Source organism: Peromyscus californicus, unplaced genomic scaffold (assembly GCF_007827085.1).
Source record: "Peromyscus californicus insignis strain IS unplaced genomic scaffold, ASM782708v3 Scaffold_11__1_contigs__length_118956290, whole genome shotgun sequence".
NCBI lineage: Eukaryota > Metazoa > Chordata > Mammalia > Rodentia > Cricetidae > Peromyscus > Peromyscus californicus.
Genome location: NW_026294402.1, coordinates 45,543,057 through 45,564,947, shown reverse-complemented (window position 1 = coordinate 45,564,947; position 21,891 = coordinate 45,543,057). Strand labels below are relative to the sequence as shown.

General features: G+C 44.2%; 1 protein-coding gene across 3 annotated transcripts; it reads left to right on the top strand.

Moving 5' to 3' along the window:
* The first annotated feature begins 1,467 nt into the window (after window positions 1–1,467).
* Window positions 1,468–21,375, top strand: Layn (layilin). 3 transcript variants are annotated; one of them, XM_052728895.1, is made up of 9 exons: window positions 1,468–1,732; window positions 2,317–2,340; window positions 4,657–4,954; window positions 11,333–11,490; window positions 15,814–15,849; window positions 16,904–16,987; window positions 18,391–18,496; window positions 20,446–20,608; window positions 21,157–21,375. In XM_052728895.1, the coding sequence occupies exons 1-9, from the start codon at window positions 1,648–1,650 to the stop codon at window positions 21,304–21,306; spliced, it is 1,104 nt and encodes a 367-aa protein (XP_052584855.1). In that variant the 5' UTR covers window positions 1,468–1,647; the 3' UTR covers window positions 21,307–21,375. The 3 variants fall into 3 exon arrangements, with proteins under 3 accessions (XP_052584855.1, XP_052584838.1, XP_052584845.1); XM_052728878.1 differs by having other exon boundaries at window positions 1,470–1,732; window positions 20,446–21,300; XM_052728885.1 differs by lacking the exon at window positions 2,317–2,340 and having other exon boundaries at window positions 1,470–1,732; window positions 20,446–21,300.
* Window positions 21,376–21,891: the final 516 nt, after the last annotated feature.

Sequence of the window (21,891 nt, the reverse complement as noted above, 5' to 3'; positions counted from 1 at the left end):
CACGTACACACACAGGCGGCATTCTAAACAGAACATCAGGCACCACTCCAGTGCCCTACCACCACAACAGCTGGTGCTTTGTGGGGATGCCCAAGACGTTCTAGGAAGAATAGTTGTTAGTTGTGAGATATTTTAGTGAGAACACAGGGAAGGGCTGCTCATCCTCACCCTGTCTGCTGCTTTCTGCAACTGCAAGAGCTTCTGCTACAGTCTCAGCTGGAGCTGAGTCAGATCCTGTTCCTACACCTGCTTTATTCCAGGCCTGTTTGTTTAGAACTGCAGTGGTCAAGAATGTGGGAGCACCACCGCTTCGTCTTCAAAAGATTCTATTTTATGTGTTTGAGTGTTTTTCCTTCATGTATGTATGTACATGTACCACCTGCAAACCTGGTGCCTCTTTGGGCCAGATAGGACAGGGGATCCCTTGGAATTGGAGTTACAGGTGGTTGCGAGCCACGCTGGTGCCGGGATAATAACGAGCGCTATTAACCACTGAGCCATCTCTCCAGTCCCACCTTGCTTTTCTGACTGATCTTCTGAAAAGCTAGATGAATAGGTAAACAGAAGCAAACTGGGACCAAAATCCAGAAGTCCATAGCCCAGATGTGGCTTCTGCTATGGTTCACAACACTATAGCGTAATGGAAAAGATAAAAAACCCTTGGCTTTCTAGTTAGTCCATAGTTTTTGTTTTGTTTTGGTTTTTGTTGTTGTTGTTGTTTGTTTGTTTTGACAGGAGACTGGCTCTATTGTTTGAATGTATTTGAAAACACGTCTACTATAAGACACAGATATAAACACAACTATTGTGAGAGTTTAAAGGAAAGCAGACACTTAGGCTAGGTTGATTAAGGAAACTTTTATGGGGGGAAGGGTAGGATCATTCTTTCCTAGGTGAGTCATCTTTCTGTCCACCAAAGGTGGACTCCACAAACCATTCCCACCTCCCAATATGTGTCCTGTACAAAGCAAATGGCTTTCTGGCTGAGATTTGGAACACTCTAGCTTCTGGTGGGAGCCTCTTAGGAACTCCTGCCCTACCTCCTTTCCTGGAAGCCCCTCAGTCTGGACCGCTGGCTCCTAGTCAGTAGACACCCCGCCTGCCTGAGAAGCCGTTCCTCCCTCATCCTCGACTTTTCTTCCCAGGTGCAGCCTGGGTCTGAAGCTTACTGAGGTGTGAGTAGGGGTCTTGCCACTTTGGCCCACTTGGTAAGAACTGGGTGTAGTGATGAGGACGAGGGATGATACTATTTGAAGATACTGTACCCTCTTCCTGGGAGTTCAGAGAATCCCTAGTGGGATTTTTTTCTCTCTTAGGCAAACTCAGGATCTCCCTGGGCGGCTCTCTCTGGAGAGCTGGCCCCTTCCGCTGCCTGCTCCCTCCTCTGAGCTAGCAGTTTTTGGAGCGTGGAGCACTAGATCAAGCCATCGGGGGGCGGGCCAGCCCAAGGGGCTGCCTTCCCTGCAGTGACGTCCCAGGAGGCGGAGGGGCAACCAACTAACGGACTCTGCGCCCTCCCGGACTCCTCCCAGTCTGTGGGTCCTTCAGAGATGCGGCTGCCTTGGTGGCAGTTGCCCAAACGCAGCCGCCTGTTTGCCCACTTCTCTGCCTTAGTTCTGGGGTGTCGGGACGCACTGGAGTCCAGCAATGCAGCCAGGACCAGCGCTGCGGGCCGTGTTGCTGGCTGTGCTGCTGGCAGAACCGCGGGGTTCGAAGGGTCGCCTGCTGAGCGGTGAGTGTGCGCCCTGGGGAGAGGGCTGGTGCCCAAGCGCCTAGGGTTGATGAGCTCAGTACACCCAGCTGTTGAGGACGGTCTTCAGGGCCACTGCACCCCTTCTGTGGCCCTTCGCGTAGTGAGAGGGTCAGCGATCCCAAGATCCACTCCGGGACCCAATCTGCCCTTCTGAGTTCTCTGCTTCTAGGGAGCAAATGTACAACCAGCTCCGGTTCCTGGGGCCGCCCTGGGTATCCTGGAACGCTGGAAGTCCATTCTCTGCCAGAGGTTACCAAGGGGTGAGTGGGAGGACGTAGCCTGGGTGGGGCCGTGGGCAAACTTGCGCCAGTTGAGTTCCCCTTCGCCTGCACCCTTGAGCACTGCTGCCCGGTGCAGTGTCTGGATCCTTCTAGTGGTGGCCGCGGATTCTGGATCTGCGGGACTGTGGGAAGCCTACCTGTTACTCTTGCTCTCCTCTGAGGGGAGGGTGGCCGGCCGGGAATGGGAGCGCTGGGAGATTGGGAAAGCAGACTAGTTAGAACGCGACCAGCCCTGCCAGGCTCCAAGAATGACTCTGCTTCCTTCCTTGTGTGTCACTGCAGCCTCGGACGTGGACCCCAGAGGAGGTACAGTGCTGACTTCTTTCTCCTTCCATTCAGTCTGCATGTCTGGGGGAGAATATCTGTATCTTTTTATCAGGTCCCCTTTGGCTATAGAGGAACCGAGGGATGGAGAAGAATGGGAATGTACACTAATCCCAGCTTGTGGGTCTGATTTAAGGACTCTTAACTTTGATTTCAGGATGGGGGTGTGGTTCGGCTCAGCAGAGGAGCAGGGAGGGTTAGGGCTGCACGGCTCCGCACTTGATGGTGATGGGAGACCTCCTGCCTGCCCTTCCCCTTCCTGCAAACGAGAAAAGAAAGACACTTCCTGAAGGCAGGGGAACCAGATGGGTCCTCGGCTGCCTTCCAGCTCTGGCGCTCCCTGGCAGTCACTAGCATACAGTAGGGGATGTGTGCAGCCATCCTGGACCATACAGGAAACTCTATCAAGGTGTTACGCTTTCTCTTGGCAGTCTGGTCTGGAAAGGTGGGACTGCTAGTAAAGGCAACTCCATTTTCTCTTATGCCAGTGGCCAGGTTGGGAGAAGCCAGGGCCCCTTTGCCTTCCTCTGCTGCTCGCCTTCTCCTTTTCTCTGGACACCTCCCTGGTGAGCAAGCCCAGCTTCTCGGCACTCCTCATCCTCTGGGGAACCTGTGCTGTTAGAGGCTTTTTAATTTAGCAGCAACAGGTACAGGATGCTCCCAGCTCCTTGCTCATTGAGAATTTATCTAAGTGTGTAGTTTGGGGGAGAATCTTGTATTGTTTTTTTTTTTTTTTTCACAGTTAGCACTGTCTGTGGTCTTTTGGCCTGTATGCTGGACAATTACTGGAAATAATAAACATTGCCTGGCTCCCTGGAGAGCTGAAATATATTGGAGAAGTTGAAACATTCTAGAAGGTCTGGCAAGACGCTCAGAAACTAAAATCATTTATGCATTACTTGGTGGCAGCAATTCACACCTGAAGCCTACAGTTTGGCTCTTTTGCTGCAAGGGACTAGTCTCCGTGTTGAAATTTGGCTTTTATTTTGTACACTTAAATCCAGAGTTAAGCTGCGGCTCCTGTGGGTTGGGAACCGGCATTTCTGTATTCTCAATTCCTAACACATCAGACAAGGAGGAGTCCCCCAATAAATGTCGAGTGCACGAAGGGTGACTGGGCTAGGTTTCAGCTGTAGCAGGACTTCAGCCGTCCAGACACAAGCTAAGGCAGCCGGTGGTGGTGAACCGTTTGCTACTTGCTGCTCAGTGGAATCTCTTTCGTTTTTTCTGAACCTGCCTTCAGTCCTTCAAGTGTCAATCAAAGGAGACATGGGCTCCCAGTGCAAGCTGAGCCTGTCCGAGAGTGGGGAACTGTCAATACAATTCAGTGACTCTGGTATGACTTCCTAATCAGATCTGGATCCTGACTCTGACAGTGTTGCGGAAAGATGGATGACAAGTCAATTTCTCGAAGCTTCAGTTTCTCATTCACGGAGTGGGGCATATATGGTCTTGACATTGGAAGACCGTTCTGGGGGCTAAAGGAGAATAATCTTTTTTAATATTTACTTATTTTTATGTATGAGTTCTCTCTCTGCATGTATGCCTGCATTAGAGAAGAGGGCATCAGATCCCATTATAGATGGTTGTGAGCCATCATGTGGTTGCTGGAAATTGAACTTAGGATCTCCGAAAGAGCAGCCAGTGCTTTTACCCACTGAGCCATCTCTCCAGCCCGAGAATAATCTTTTATAAAAATAAAAAAAATAAAACCTTTACCATAGCTTATGGGACATGGAAAAAGTTTGGTAAACTCTAGCTATTATCTTTAGGTCAGAGACCTGATTATCAGTAGCAGAAAAACCCATGGATGGTCTTAGTTTCTGCTCACATCAGAGTTAGTTCCACTGCATCAACAGGGGACTTCAGGGTAAAGGAATCCATGACTGACTTGAGAATGCCCCTTTATACTGAAGGAATTATTTAACAACAATGCCTATTCTAAGCCCCCATAATTCCCTGGGACTTCCAAAGGACATGAATGTCTTATTTGTATGCATTAAGTTAAGCCATGAGTATTTACCTATTCTCTTTAAAATACAGAAACATCTTCAGCAATCTGCACTGGAACAAAAACATTGATCCCCTACACAATACAGGCATCAGAGTTTAAAATCACGGTTACTTTGTGTTGTAAAAGAGTACTAATTTTCTCTAGAAACCTTGAGTGATAACAATCCACAGATGAACCATCAGAATTCCTGCCCAGAAACAGCTTCATTCAGATGTTTCTAGGTACATCTGCCCTGGTCTACTTTCTTGGGGCACTGAAACAGGTTGCCTTCTTTTTTTCTCTAGGGCAGCTGGTCTGCCGGGGAGGGACTCGGAGGCCCTGCTACAAAGTCATTTACTTCCGTGATGCTTTTCAAAGACTGAACTTTGAGGAAGCCAAAGAAGCCTGCAGGAGAGATGGGGGACAGCTAGTCAGTATCGAAACAGAAGATGAGCAGAGACTGATAGAAAAGTTCATCGAAAACCTCTTGGCGTCTGATGGTGATTTCTGGATTGGCCTCAGGAGGCTGGAGGAGAAGCCGGGCAACAGCACAGCCTGCCAGGACCTTTATGCTTGGACAGATGGAAGCACATCACAATTCAGGTAAGTGGGTGGGTCCCACAGCAGCTGATTCCCTTGACACCGCTCAGAAAGGAGTCAAGCAGGACCCATGGTGTCAGATTAATGAGAAGGTCTGTCAGTAACAACAGGATGGTTACTGATCAGAGCAGTATGGCAAAAAATGGAGAACTCAGCCTTGACTTGGGCCCAAAGTGCCCTGTTCAGGTGGGTGAAGCCCAGCAGCACTTTTCCAATGGCATACCGTGCTTGGCATCTGTGGTTCTGGTTCTCTGGCCCTTGGAGCTAAGACTATGTTGAGAAACTGAAGGTACATATAAAGATGGGGCCAGGGTAGGACTCCAGACCACAGGGAATCATGATATGGGCAAGAATTCATCTTACTCTGGACTGACCAAGGGTGGAGACTTCAAGAAAACTACAGTTTGTAGGAAACTCCTAAACTCACAGCATGAAGATATTGATGAGCACTCACACCCCACTATGCACCATGACACTGTCATCATCTCTTCCTAAAAAACACAGGGACATGGACAAACATTCCAAAAATATCAACATTATAAGACCAACATGGGAAAGGAGGGGGAACAATGTACCAAAGAGTTATTCTTTATATGATAAAGAGTTGTAAGTCAATTTAAATATATAGATGATAAAATACAAAGCCTCGGAGACAAAAAGACAAAAGACCTAAGCAGAGAGCTCACAATGAAGAAAATCGAATTTGCTCTACAATTATATGGAAAATGTATAGTCACTATCACTCAAAAGCATAAAGATTAAAAAAAGTAGTTTATCTGGGCTGGATCGATACCTCAGTAGTTAAGAGCACTGGCTGCTCTTACAGTGAACTGAGGTTTAGTTCCCAGCACCCACATGGCATCTCATAACTGTCTATAACTCCAGTTCCAGGGGGAATTTTCCTCCCTCTTCTGGACTATGCAGGTACTGCATGCACATGGTACACAGACATGCAAGCAGCATACCCACTCTCACGGTCTACTGATTACACTTATAAGACCTCATCTTCATATAAGTTGTAGAAGAAACTCCTCTGGGAGTCTTACAGCCTTCTCTTCCTGGAAGAAATTTTGAAAGAGAAGGTTCAGAGTAGGAAGTATATATCTCATCACTGAAGATGATCTTAGAACCACAACTGACACTTGCTGACATACCACCTTTACTATCCCATAACATACCCTACCCCTTCTGCTGGTCTCAATGGCTGACTTAGTAGCATAACCAGACCGTCATCTCTGAAGAGCATGAGGCTCTAGTCAACTTGCACTTCTCAGCCTAGAGTTAATATGCCTTCTCATTAGCTTTCAAAAGTAGGACGAGGACATGAAGATACTCCCAAGCACATAACCTGGCAGGCTCTTCCTACCAATAGCATACAGCAGCAAACCACCTCCCCCTAATATAGAGTAAATAACCTCCTGCCTAGATACTGACATCTCTTCTTGTCTGCTGATCTCTGAACACAGAGATCCCAAGTGCCACATGGTAACCATGGCTTGTGGCTTGATTAGACTCTTGCTATGTCTCCTAACAGAAGTATTCCTCTCTGGAAACTAAGTGACTGCAAACTCCCAGATTATAGCATTGCAGAAAGGAGAAGCACAAACTTCACAAGTACTGATGATGATGATGGTACTCAGTGGAGGGGCTGCTGCTCTTAACCCTTGGCTCCAGACCCATGCACTCCCTCTTAGAGATACAGGGCAATGGAACTTGTTGCTTTAAAGTATGTTCTGATACTTGGAGAATGATGTCCCTCCCCAAAATTCAATTACCTTGAGGCTGATGCTTCAGCTGTATTTTCAACCAGCTCTTCCATGAGTCGAGCTGGCAGCTTTGGGATGGGAGTCAAATGTATTCTGACAAGGAATTCCCGTGATTAGGGGCCTAGTCTCATACCTTCTTTGCTACAACATAGGTCTTTTGCCTGATGAGACTGTATTTGGGGTCTTATTTTGACAGATAAGACACTATTTACACTTTTGGATAGTGGATCTGACTAAAACCCCGAGGCAGAAAAGGCAAACTCAATGCCCAGATCATATCTATTCCTACCAAAATCAGTAACTGTCCCATTTCAGGGCACATTGTAGCTAACTTACCACCAAGTATCATGTTTGTCTCCTTAATTACCAGTGCTATCCTATTCCCTTCTCATCCTCCCCACCCTCTGTTGGTTTCAATGGCTGGCTTACTGGCATTGCCAGACCATCTCTGGGGTCATCTTGAACGGCTCAGGCTGGAGTTAGCATCAGTCTTAATATGGGTCTCTATTGCCAGAAGGCTGGATGTTTATCCAGATCAGTCTTGTATGCAATCCAAACTGTTGAACCCATGCAGAGCCTCCATGGTTATTGTTCTTATTTATCTATTGAGGTATTATGGGTGTGGCTGAGAACAGCTGGTTGGCATCATTTGGCTCACTCATTTTTGTCTCCCCGGTTGTTTAGTGCCAATTCTGTGGAAGATACTCCCTGATGAGCTTATCACATGCTAAAAAAAAAATCTCAGACTTCATGCTCACTTCTTTATCTCTGTTCACTTCATTCTACCAAGATGTCATTGTCTCCAACCTTCATCCTTTTTCTTTTATATCTTACTAGATGGCTGTGCATCTTCATTTCCCCCAAGTTTCATATGTTTTAACCTCCAAAAACTTCTACGTCCATATAAAGTGGCTAATGAGGTATACCAACTAAAGCTCTAGCCAGTGGGAGGCTGTCCCCTCACCACTGGCTTTCAAAGCCACCCCTTAGTGCAGCTGTGGTAAAGTTTGTAGTCATTTCGGCTTCTTTGATGTCACTTAGACCCAAGATTGAGTTAACTGTATCAACTAGTCACAAGGAACTCTTCCACTCACAGGGGTGTGAGCTGAAGAATGTACAATTGTGAGAAAGGCCTGAGCCCAGACCTTCCTTAGAATCCCTTTCCGCTCAGAATCCCACTCAAAACTGGCCATCTAGGCCAAAGACCCTAACTGTCGTGCTAGAAATCTCATCCAATGACTGAGGGAAGCGGATGCAAAGATCCACGGCCAGGCCCGAGGTGGAGCTCCAGGAGTCCAATTGGCGAGAAAGAGGAGGGATTATATGAGCAGAATTGTTGAAACCAAGATTGGAAAAAGCACAGGGACAAATAGCCAAACTAATGGAAACACATGAACTATGAACCAATAACTGAGGAGCCCCCAACTGGATCAGGCCCTCTGGATAAGTGAGACAGTTGATTAGCTTGAACTGTTTGGGAGGCACCCAGGCAGTGGGACCAGGACCTGTCCTTAATGCATGAGCTGGCTGTTTGGAACCTGGGGCCTATGCAGGGACACTTCACTCAGCCTGGGAGGAGGGGACTGGACCTGCCTGGACTGAATCTACCAGTTTGAGCTGAATCCCTAGGGGAATCTTTGCCCTGGAGGAGATGGGAATGGGGAGTGGGCTGGGGGGAAGGGGGGCGGGAGGGGGAGGACAGAGGAATCCGTGGCTGATATGTAAAATTAAATTAAACTATAAAATAAAAAAAAATTAAAAAAAACCTGGCCATCTGTCATATAGGCCACAGTAGTACTGTCAGGTGAGAAATACGAAACCTCTGGAACCCAAAGAGGCCTGCCAAGTACTATGCTTCCTTTAAATTATTGTATGATATAATGGCTTGTTATTTAATTTGAAAGGGATGTTCTTGCATTGTCCAGATCACTAGACATCTATACATTCCAACAAAGGTCTAGGTCCTGAATATTCATTAAATTTTACTCCAACTTTCTGAATACATGAATCTTACTAAGGTCTCCAATATACTATCCTTTTTTTCCCCTTGCTTATCTGGTGCAATTGGCACAGTGGTCAGTGGTATAATGGACCAGTATGATTTTCTTCACAACTCATAGGAAATCCAGGTATTATAACTGGGCGTGAGGAAAAAATCAAAATAAGGCAAAACCCTAAGTGTAAACTGTGTGCATTTCCGATGAATGTAAACTGTTCGAGAGTCTCTTGGATGTATTCACCAGATCTGCATATTTCTCTAGCAAAGATATCACATATAGAATGACAGCCACAGTTGGGGGTCCACAGGGTTGAGTGTGTGCTCCTCTTGTATAAAACTTTAGGGTCTGCCTGGGCTTCACAGGAGTCAGACAAGTGAACTAAGCAGAGATATGATGGGAGACAGCACTCTGCATTATGAGGTCTTCAAAGTACAACTGCTTCCTGCCATCTAACTCTAGATAAGGTGCTGTGGTGAGGGAATGCAGTTTTAGAGGTTACTATGGTAGCCTAAGAAGTCAATGTGGAACTACACCAAGTACTAAATAGGTCTATTCAGAGGCCCTGGGTTCCATCCTCAGCAACCCCTAAAAATGGGATAGTTGAGGCACACTGGCATATAATGTGATCCTTCCTACTCCAGAGGTAGAAGCTAGAAGATGAGGTTCATGTTTGGCCTCAGCTGGCTAAAGGCCTACCTGAAAGGGCTACACTAGACCTTGTCTCACAACAACAAATGAAAAAATTAGAGCCAAATTATAGATAGATAGATGATAGATAGATAGATAGATAGATAGATAGATAGATAGATGATAGATAGGTAGGTAGATAGATAGATAGATAGATAGATAGATAGATAGATGATAGATAGATAGGTAGGTAGACAGATAGATGATAGATAGATAGATAGATAGATAGATAGATAGATAGATGATAGGTAGATAGATAGATAGATAGATAGATAGATAGATAGATAGATAGATAATATCTTGGAGCTGGGCCAATGACTACTGGTTAGGCCCACTGGGAGCTGACTGATTAAATATCTTGCCCCAATGTGCTCCCACTCTGATGTGTGGCTTTGATGACATCAGTGCCCATTATACCTTATGCTTAACAATTCTAGCAATATTTAGACATATCCCCCTTCCCAAGTGTATGGCTATTTGGTTAAATAGCCAAAGGTCATCCTGGAGAAAAAGCAGAAGAAATTCTTACTATAGACAACTGCTACAGCATTATAGGACTTTCTCCCTAGGCATCTGGCCTTTCCCCTTACCTGTGAGTTAGGAGTCTGAAAACTGGCGCAAGTCCAAAAATATTATCTAGAAATCAATCAATCTCTCTCTTTCTCTCTCTTTCCTCCTTCCTTCTCTCTTCCTCCTCTCTCTCCCTCTCTCCCTCTTGAGATGAAGTAACATAAAGCCATAAAACTATGGGGAGGACCAGTTGTGCTGGAGTTAACTAATGAGGCACAAAGCCCAGTCTCCACCAAGGCCCCAACCACATGTTCATGCATAATATCCAGAGTTTTATCATAAATTCAGCTGTTGTTCAGGAAACTCTTTTAACACAGTAGGTGAAAAAAAGGATCTTCCTTTTAGCAGACTGCAACGCAGGACTAAAGCAGAGTCACGTTGTGTTGCCACCAGAAGACATGTCTCTTAGCCAACTCTCCTGAAGAGAGGCTTGCGAAGACATGGGCGGAGCAGTAGTGTCTAGATAAAGTCTGGGAGTTGAAGCTAGCCCTGGAAAGAAGCAGATCAGGTACTCAGTCAGACTATAAAGCCCAGTCCTCAATTGACAGATGAGGTAAGTGTTTGCACACTTCTATTCTGTGAGCTCCAAGACCTTATCCTGGCTCCCACATATTCAACAAGGTGGCAGCACCACTCAGTTCCAGGAACTACTGGATGGTAAAGCTAAACCTACTGTGAACCCTTTCAAGGAGATAAAGAGGCAAAAGGAAGATACCTCAGACTGGAGGCAAGGGGGTTCATTTCCCTGATCCTGAGCAAATGGTTTGAAAACTATCGAAGACCAAGATGGCCTCCTATCCTCTCCCCAGCCCCTCTCCTACTTTGGCAGCTTCCATATTTTGGGATATCTCCTTCAGATTCTTCATCTTCTCATTCATCATCTGGGGCTGGTGTGGCAGAGGTAGCTATTGGAAAGTAGCGAGATAGAAGTAGGGTGAGCTTTGAGAAAGATATGCCATGTCTCTCCTCAGTATGTATGATCTCTGAAAAGATAGAATCCAAGCCCAAGTAGCACAGAGCCAAAAGAGAAGGCAAGCATTAAGACCTTCTTCCAGACTAGCTCTGCGCTAGCTGCTAGCCGTGACTGCTCATAATTATCTTGCAGACAGAAGAACATAATATATTCCTCCCTGCAAAGAGGTTGTGGCAAATGTCAGATGATTGATTGTGACAGCCACACTGGATCAACAGCGTGTGTCTACTCTTTGGCAGTGCTTCAATTCCTCCTTCTCTCTGTACCATGTTCTGAAGCAGAATCTGACACTTACAGTTCGATGGAACCTCATGAGAAAATAAAGACATGGAGGTCTTGGAGTGTGTTTCTCCCATTGACTCCATTGTCCGTCCTTTTCCTTCAGGAACTGGTACGTGGATGAACCTTCCTGTGGCAGCGAGATCTGCGTGGTCATGTACCATCAGCCATCGGCACCAGCAGGCATCGGGGGCTCATACATGTTCCAGTGGAATGATGACCGATGCAACATGAAGAACAATTTCATTTGCAAATATGCTGACGGTAACGAAACTTTTCCCCAGTTATATGGCTAAATTTCCAACTTCTTTCCCCCTACTAAGAACTTTTTCTGTGCTCACTGAGAAAGCTTGTTGCAAATGCCAGCCACATTAAACTTTGAGAATTCTTGTAAATGGAAATGTGATGACACTTCCTCACTGAGAACTAGTTCTAGCAAAGGAGAGGCTGTTAGATACAAAAGAAGGGATGAGAAAGGAAAGGATCTAACTGACTTATGATAAAAAGCAAGATTTAGGCCAGGCGGCGGGGCGCATGCCTTTAATCCCAGCACTCGGGAGGCAGAGGCAGGCAGATCTCTGTGAGTTCGAGGCCAGCCAGGTCTACAGAGTGAGATCCAGGACAGCCAAGGATACACAGAGAAATCCTGTCTCGAAAAACCAAAAACAAACAAACAAACAAAGCAAGACTTATGTGAGCATTTGATACAGGCCTCTGCTGTGAACAGGACAAATCCACTCCTTCCATGTGTGGTTGGCTGTAGGAGCCTAGAACAAGCTGATGGTTATTTCTGCAAGTTCTCCAGCAGCCACATGAGATTATTTCCTGGAATTTAAGGAAACATACTAATGACCAGAAAAGGCAAGTGACAAAATGTCCCAACTTTACTGCAGTCATAGACAGCGGGCACTTTGATAAAGAAGTTTAAAAGTCCCCAGCCACCCACCACCTTGCAATTCAACTTGCATTTGCTCCCAGGTCTGCAAAGAGTTGGAACTGACAACAAGCCCACAGTCTCACTCTGCTGAGTTCCTAGACTCCGTTATTAAAATCAACTCAGAACTAAACTTACACTCATTCTTGATGTGTCCCTGAAGTTTCTCACTTCCTGGAAGCCAGCTGCTTGGCCCCAGTTTCATGGCCTTTCCCAGCAGGAGTAGAAGGACTTGTTGGGTGTATCTACTATAACCTGGGACTAAATACTATTGCCATTTTTAGCTGCCTGAACTACATTATACTTTGGTGACAATTTAGTGCCGAAAGGTGTTTTTCCTCACCCATTCTAGCCTCAGATGAACTCTTCTCCATGCCCTGTCTTTCCTCGCCATACACAGTTGCCTCAGGTAGAGAGAGGCTGCAGAGACCCGGACTGGCTTAGCAGGCCACCTTCCCAGAGCAGTGAAAGAGAGCACTGGTTCACAAGCTTTCCATCTTCCATCACTTTTGTTTATTTGATTCTAATAACTTCATGGTTTAAATGTGTTGGTACTTCTTAAAACATTCTTTATTGATTCTTTGGAAATTTCACATCATGCACCTCAATTTTGCTCACCTCTCAGCCCCTCCATATCCTTCCCTCACCCCAGCAGTATGCCCCCCCCAAATTAATTAAAAACAAAACAATCAAAAACCCACTTCACTCCTCCATCTTTCCAACACCTCTTCATTTGTCCTAGTGTGAGATGATATGCCATGTGGTACACCCTTTTGTCCAATCAGCCCCACCCACAGAATGATCATTGCAGTGAGTCACTGGTTTAGTTCAAGGCCTCTGGTTTCTGTACACCATCATCACTGGACCCACATCAAAACTCATCAGTTTTCTTAATGAGAGATTTTGAGATTTGCTTTAATATCCTTTTATTTTTCTAACTTGGTTCTTTTCTAAAAAGACATAAATTACCTATCACTTCTATTATTGCTTGAATTAGTTTGATATCTACAATAGGAAGTTCTACCACCCCTAAACCTAAAGGAACAAAGCAAGGAAATCATTTTAGCAGAACTCAGAGAAAGAACCCTCCCAACAAAAGCAGAAACCACAGAATACAGCTGCTGACAAACCATACTGACAAGAAATGAGCGTGAGGAATGCACACCACGACCTCTGCCTGCCCCTACCTTCTGATCCCTGCCTTTGCTTCCCATTGGCTAAAGCCAATAAGACACCAAAGGACAGGGGTGCCCCAGTGACATAGTCCATGGAGATCAGCCTCCCGGGACATATAGATGAGATCATATAGAGGGAGATAGGCACATGGAGAAGAACTAACACTGGCCTTTGTGAAGCCACACCCCCACAAGATAAATTGGTTCAGCTTACCATGCAGGGGAAAGGTCCTCATTTTCCACCTCACCTCCTAGCACTCTCAACTCCTCTCCTTATCCTATTCCAATACCTCTGCACTCAGTGCAGTTCCTTGAAAGCTCTTCTCTACTACTTTCTATACCGGTAACATTTCCCCCATTCCCAGTCAACTCATCCTCACCCTTCAGGCTTCAGCTTAAGCATCACCTTCTCTCCTAACAATTAACCTCAACAAGTCACCCTGATTGCATCCTAGTCCAAGAGGATGCTGATGACAGTGATGATAACAGTGTTCTGCAAGTGACATAATTGTGTCAGTTGGCAGAATATGAATAAGGTCTGTAGATTAAATAACAGTATCTTGTCAATGTTGATTCCTTGGTTGTTACTTCTGTGATTCCCACAGGATGGCACACTACCCTCCTAATATTATGACACACTGGTAAGGGACTGTGTGAGTGAGCGGTCACGTCTAAAACTAGATTTGAGAATGTGATCATGTGGAATAGGTGACACAATAGCCAGATTGTGTGCTAAAGAGACAGGAACATTCAGTGGAATGACAAAATCATCTGAGGTGTGGCAGATACTGTGCAGGGAACAATGGAAATGCTGCACTGTGCACAGAGGTGCTGTGCTCGGGGCCACAGTGCACAGATGTGCTGTGCTCAGGGCCACTGTGAACAGACGTGCTGTGCTCAGGGCCACAGTGCACAGATGTGCTGTGCTCAGGGCCACTGTGCACAGATGTGCTATGCTCAGGGCCACAGTGTCAGTGATCAGAACTACAGGAGATGACGGTATGTGGGGATCACAGGTGTCAGAATATAAACTCTGTTTTTTTATCTTTATCTGTTGTTTTATCTTTACTAAGTAGCACAATTATGCCTGTTTATGATTTAATTTTTATTTAAATTTATTTAGTTGAAATTCCTTTCAGCTAATTATTAACTATGAAATTTAAGCATGTTATTTAAACTCCCTTTATTTTAGTTTCTTCATGTATAAAGTAAGAATAGTAATAAGGCTCCCTTATAAACCTGTTACCAAGATTAACTGTTTTTATAAAACACTTAGGATGGTCTCTAGCATCTAGTAGGCACTCTGTGGGTAAGTTTGAAAAGTAAATAATAAACAGACTTATATCATGTCTATACATACATATGTAAAGAAAGAAGATTAGGGCTGGAGAGATGACTCAGAGGTTAAGAGCACTGGCTGCTCTTCCAGAGGTCCTGAGTTCAATTCCCAGCAACCACATGGTGGCTCACAACCATCTATAATGAGATCTGGTGCCCTCTTCTAGTGTGCAGGCATACATGCAGACAGAACACTATATACATAATAAATCTTTTGAAGAAGGAGGGGGGGAAGAAAGAAGAAGGAGAGGAAGGAGGAGGAGGAGGAGAAGGAGAAGGAGGAGGAGAAGAAGGAGAAGGAGAAGAGGAGGAGGAGGAGGAGGAGGAGGAGGAGGAGGAGGAGGAGGAGGAGGAGGAGGATGAGAAGAAGAAGAAGAAGAAGAAGAAGAAGAAGAAGAAGAAGAAGAAGAAGAAGAAGAAGAAGAAGAAGAAGAAAGAAAGAAAGAAAGAAAGGAAAATCTAAAAAATTTAATTTTTTTAAAAATTTTAAAAAATTTAAAATTTAATTTAATTAAGTATCACTTCCCCTCTGGGTTAGCATAAGAGACTCAGAGCTAGGTCAGCCAATAGCAAAAACATTTGCCATAAGTTGTCTGTGGGACTTAGAAGCTCTTAGACATATTTTAAGTATCTCAAGGCTAAGAGTTTCTACCTTGAAACTGGGCAATCCCTCAACCACTTCCACTTCCTGAAGACTACGCGTTTGTTGCTCTCTGAAACGTCCTCAGTAGGAACTGACAAATATCTTGGACCACTTTAAGACATTCTCTGGCAGGAACTGCAGTGGGGAAGTAGGGATCAATGCTGAAGCTCAAGGAGCTCCATGCTGATAAGGTGGAGGTTGCATGACAGCACACAGGAACTCAATATACTATTTTTGTGTGCATTTGGAAAGCCTAATTTTAAAGTTCCTAAATACTTAAAAAAAAAAAACACTGAAGTAAAGCTGAAGGAAGGCTAGTATTCATGTTCAAGTAACTTTTTGACTTAGGCAACCTACCTCTGGTATCTGAAAATTAATTAATTAATAAGGTGACAATAAATAGAGTTTATTGGAATTAGATGCCACACGTTAGCTGATTTCATTCAGATGAAGGGAAATGTAAGCATTGTTTTTGTTTTTGTTTCTTTCTGCTACAGAGAAACCAAGTACAACACCTTCTATAAGGCCTGGAGGTAAGTCTGTCATATGAAATTTGGGTTAATTTGGGCCATTTCACAGTCCCCTTCATAGATTTAAAACCAGGCCTTTAGAGCCAGTTATTCAGCAGGAAGACCACTGGTGTTTGCCCAGGCAAGTTGGGCAGATATCTGTGACATCCAATTGTGGCAGCTAGCCCATCATTCTCACTCTCTGCCCACTGTTATCTATGTTGGTCAAAACTGAAAAGTGATAGTTTGAAAATTCCATTGTGGATGCTTATTATTATTATTAGCATTATTGTGACTATAAAAGGAGTAATTTAATCTAATGAAGTAATCAGTGAGCCCAACTGATTATTTATGGTCCTAGCAGTGAGGCATTTTACCTCCCCTATGTACTTGAGTCCTTGATATTGCTTGTTGGCTGTTGTGGTGCCTGATCACTGGCAAAGTTCTCACCAAAAATACGAAGCCATGTCTGGGGAGATGCTCTGTGGGTCAAGTGCTCACTGTGCAAGCATGGGGACCTGAGTTAGAACTCCAGAATCCATGTCTAAAAGCTTGGCACAGTGATGTGCACCTCTGACCCCACCACTGGGGAGGCAGAGACAGGGTTCACCTGCCGGCCAATCTACCTGAATATGCAAGCTCCATGTCCAGAGAGACTGTCTCACAACACGAGGTGGGGAACAGTAGAGGAAGATACCTGGTGTCAGCCTCAGACTATGTACACACACAAAACACACAGATACATATTTTTGCACATACATACACAGGAACACACACACACATACACACAATGAAGGCAAACTTCTAATATAACAAATTCAAACTTTACTGTGTTTATCATGGCATTGGTCAAATCACTACTGTTTTCTTGCACACCACTCTACATGTGGCAGGACCTCAGAGCATGCCTGGAATACAACACCTTTCTTCAGGCTCTCAGTCCATATGTGTCTCTCTCAGAGCATGTCTGGACTATAGCACCTTTCTTCAGGCTCTCAGTCCATATGTGTCTCTCTCAGAGCATGCCTGGACTATAGCACCTTTCTTCAGGCTCTCAGTCCATATGTGTCTCTCTTAGGTGAAGCAACTGAGCCAGCAACACCATCACTTCCAGAAGAAACACAGAAAGAAGACATCAAAGAAACATTTAAAGAAAGCAGAGGTACTTGGGGAAAACAGATAATGGGACTAGAAATTACCTATAGTTAAACTTCCTACTTTCTTCTTTATACAACTCCTTAAAAGGTGAAATTAGGCAGAGATCTGTGACATTGCAAACCATACTAATTGCACCAATGGAATATGCAATGGGTGCTATCCTAAGACTACTGAGGCTAGACAGGAGGTGGAAGGTTGTGCCTGTCTCTGTAAAGGCAAGACTTGGGAACCTTCCTGACCATCGGAAGTGGGATAGCATAGGGACTGAGAGAATGGATACAGAAAAACAAGAGTGAAATAACCCAAGCCATAATACATACCATCTGGGATCAATATTCATCTGTGAACCAAACTGAGGAAATGGAAAAGATAAACATCTAAAAGCCTGCATCATAAAAGGTAAAAAAGTTGGGGTGATAAACTGGAGTGCTAATGAGCTTTTGACCTCACTCTCGCCCTGAGTTTCAAGAGGGAAATCTGGGGTTTTGTCACTGGGCAACTTAACTTTTAAAAAAGTGTATCTGTGCTTCAGTTTAATCATCTAGTATTTTTCATACCTAGCTGACAGCATTATCAACTTCATAAAGTAAAATGTACTGTTTAATGCAATTCAGTTCTGACACTGAATGTCTATGCGGATTCCCCCCACAGCTTAAAGGCATATTCCACACCTCTCACATCAGACATCAGTCACAGGTCTTGAAGTCCTCAGACCACCTGCACTAATGCTCAACTGACTACACATTCAGTAGTGCCCACCAGCCCTGTCAGGCTCTGCAATTCACTAGAACTCACAGAATTTAGGAATACAGTGTCTGTACACCTTATTATATAGGATCCAAGTTGAGAACAACCAAATAAAGACCCAGCCAGGGCAAGGTCTGGAAGGGTTTCATATGGGCTCTTCAGTGTCATCTCCCAGTGGAATCAGGACTATCAACCTCTTTGTTACATTTTGACACTAAAATATCTTCTGAATACTCATGTATTGAATGTTTGGTCTCCAGGTGGTGGTGCTATATGGAAGATTATGAAAATCTTAGGGTATGGGTCCTAGCTGGAGGAAGTGGGTCACAGGGAGCATGCCTTTGAAGCTTGTATGTGGTACCTGGTATGTTCCTTTTTCTCTGTGTCCTGTTCACCATGATATACACAGCCACCTCTTCCTCTACATTTGCTCACCTCCACGATGTTCTGCCTGATTTCATGGAGCCAGTCAGTAAGCCCTGACCTGAAATCATCTTTCGTCTTTTAAGTTGTTCTTTTGGATGATTGGCTCACAGATTCACAAAAGTAAACAATATACTTCTGCTGGTACAGTGATGTGGTACCCATCCAGGAAGCTCCATTAGGCTTTGGTGTCCAGAGGACATCACCAGAGCTAAGAGAAGCTTTTTTCTTTTTCAGGGGCTGCTTTGAATCTTGCCTACATCCTAATCCCCAGCTTGATTCCCCTTTTCCTCCTACTAGTGGTCCTTTCAGCTGCATGCTGGCTTTGCATCTGCAGAAGGAGGCAAGTATAACCTTCATCATGAACACCTTTGCTCCCTCTCACTCTTTGAGATTTGGAGGCTGCCCAGCTGGTGTCATTAAAAGCCATGAAAACTCCAAGAGAAGGATCAGTGCAGAACTGAGAGTAAACTGTAGCTGACTCAGGACTCCAGGTCCACATCAGGCAGGTAGCATTCAGCTGAGCATTTGTGCTAAGCTGTGACTAAGCCAGGAGTCCTGTGTCCTTTCTTTTCACTGTGTGTGGAGATTTTTAAGCAATGTGGAAGGCAAAACAGTGTTATTCACTTCCTGTGCACCCATGTATTACCTAGCAAAGTGCTCTCCAAAATGTAGGTCCTTATTCCAAAAAAAAGTCTGTTGAGTAAGGAATGACTAATGGACCACATGAAAACTATGTGTTCCAGAGCATTCTGGGAAGCATCTGATACAAAGCCAGTCCCTTCAGAATGAATCAGCCAATTTTTTTTTTTTTTTTTTTTTGGTTTTTCAAAACAGGGTTTCTCAATGTAGCTTTACGCCTTTCCTGGAACTCACTCTGTAGCCCAGGCTGGCCTCAAACTCACAGAGATCCCCCTGCTGCTGCCTCCCAAGTGCTGGGATTAAAGGTATGCGCCACCACCACCCGGCACCAAATTCTTTTTAATCGACTTTTCTTTTGATTTCAAAAGTAGCTAAACTAGGTAGCATAGGCAGCCTCTGTATGTAATCTGATCATGTGCTCATGTAGGTTAGGTGCATGCAACTGTCCTCAGTTACACTTTTGTTCCCCGTCATCATGGTATGCATACAAGAAGGCTGGCATTCTCACTTTTACAGAAGGAAAATCAAAGTCCAGCTTAAGTTTACTAACTTGGATGAACAATTGGAAATAAATTTGCAAGATTCCAATGCAGAACCTATTTCATTTAATAAGCCTCTTAAAGGATTATTGTGGTATTAAAGCAATGAATACACACATAACAAGCATATAACAAACACTCAAAAGTATTAGTCATTACTATAATCATTTCTATTAGTAATTCTCTTGAATTTAAAATAGAATTCAGCTAAACAACTACAGATACATTTTTTCCAATGACTTACACTGCAGTTGTTTCTTTAAATGTATTTACCACTTTGCTAGAATTGGGGAATTGCAGCTTTCTTCCCAAATCATTCTCATTCTCTCTCTCTCTCTCTCTCTCTCTCTCTCTCTCTCTCTCTCTCTCTCTCTCTCCTTTCTGCCCTTCTTTCCTTTTTTCTTTTTTTCTTCCTTCCTTCCTTCATTTTTTAAACAGTCCTCAGGATCAACCCAGGGCTTTCCACATGCCAGACAAATAACATTTAGCTATATCCCCCCGTCCCTTAAACAATATTTTTAAGTTTGGCAAACAAAATGCATTGGTAGAAAAAAAAAGCAAATATACCATTACGTAGTTTAGCAAAAATATTTCCCAAAATGAATTGTTTCTTTATTAATGATTCTTAGTGGTAGGTATAATTATAATTTTGAAGTTCAGGTAAGTATAAAACATTTCAAAGAGACTATAATAACTGATATGATATGGGAACATGATTTCTATTGGTGATCGAGTCAATGATATTATTAATTCTATTCTTGTTATCTACTTTTAATGGTAAGATAGAAATAGAATAGAAGTAGAAATAGCTAATTTTACTTAGAAAGGAGGTTTTTAGTATAATTTTTTTCTCCTCTTCCCTTCTGGCCCCATATTCTCAAGGGAGTCCTAGAACCCAAGCTAGTGACAGTGAATGGCAGGTGTAGGATCACTATGACCATAACATTTTCCTGGTTGTCTCCTACCCAACCCACAAAACCTATAGGTGTAGGTAGGTGAGAAGCAGAGCTACGTCACTTCCTGAAAGTTACTCCCTCCAATTCAGTAGGAACAGGTATATATAGTCTCAGTACCCTGAGCTCACATACTCAGCCTGGTTCTCTTCTTCTAGAAAACAAGAGCAGTCAGACCCTGGCACAAAGGAGCAACACACCATTTGGCCCACTCCTCACCAAGAAAACAGCCCCAACCTAGATGTTTACAATGTCATCAGAAAACAAAGCGAAGCCGATTTAGCTGAGCCCCGGCCAGACCTGAAGAACATCTCATTTCGGGTGTGTTCTGGTGAAGCCACTCCCAATGACCTATCTTGTGACTATGACAACATGGCTGTGAACCCTTCAGAAAGTGGGTTTGTAACTCTGGCAAGTATGGAGAGTGGATTTGTGACCAATGACATTTATGAGTTCTCCCGGGACAGAATGGGGAGGAGCAAGGAGAGTGGATGGGTGGAAAATGAAATATATTACTAAGACATGTGAAAAAAAAACAGCAAAAATGAGAAAAGAAAAGCAAAAGCCTCCTGTTTCTTACAAGGAAAATGTTCAGAACCTTTATGAAAATGCTAGATCAGTTCTTAGGGTGAGCACAGAATCTCCACAAGTTCCTCCTGAGTCCCCAAGTTCTGGTTGTACCCCTTTTCCCAGAGCCTCCCTCAGCTCAGCCTTGTGAGAAGGCACCTTGCCCAGGGGCTGCTATACAGCAGACCCTCAGCAACTGTCAGCCAGTGGGTCACAACTGATGCTTTCACCAGTCAGGGGAAAGGTGTGACCAAGGAGCTTGGAAAGCTCCCTCTAGGTTCTGTTCTCCTTGCTCTCAACAGCAACACGTGCAATCGCAAAAGGACAGACACTGTGGAATGTTTTCAAAGCCTATGTATGGAAGCTCCAGGCTGGCCTGCACATCAACAATTCCCATATCTGCCCCCTTACCCCAAATAAAATCCAATAAAAAGCAGGAAGCAGAATGTTAGTCAGTGTGTGTTTACAGCCCTTCCTTTGCATGTGGCCTCAGGGGACCTTTTTTTTTTTTTTTTTTTAATTCTCCCGACATCTAAACTTGGAAAAACCCAACTTGGAAATTACTTTAGAAAGTAAAAATGAAGCCTGTGCTTGCTTCAGGGCTCCTTGTTCTCCTGGCTCAGACAGTATGCGTTGTTCTGGGGATGGGTGGCAGCAGCATTGGAGACTGTGTAGGCAGAAAGACTGGTGAGAGAGGTAGACATACTAGAGAAGGCAGTCACAGGCATCAGAGGGAGAAAACTGGAATAGACACTATCATGTTCAATGCAAACAGAAAACAGTGGAGTCACTTTGGGGCTTTCCATATTGAGTATACATACAGAAATGCATATAGTCTCCACTAAAGTGAGCCAGGGCTTCGTGAAATTGGACGACTCCAGGACAGACGCAGAAAAAAAAAAAAATGAGTTATCTGAGTAATAAAAAGTAACCCACATAGGTAGAATGAACAGTTCCATTGTTCTACAAGAGTAGCGGTGACCTGCACAATACAATAGCCTATTACTTATTTATGAATAACTACAAGAAGGGAGCTC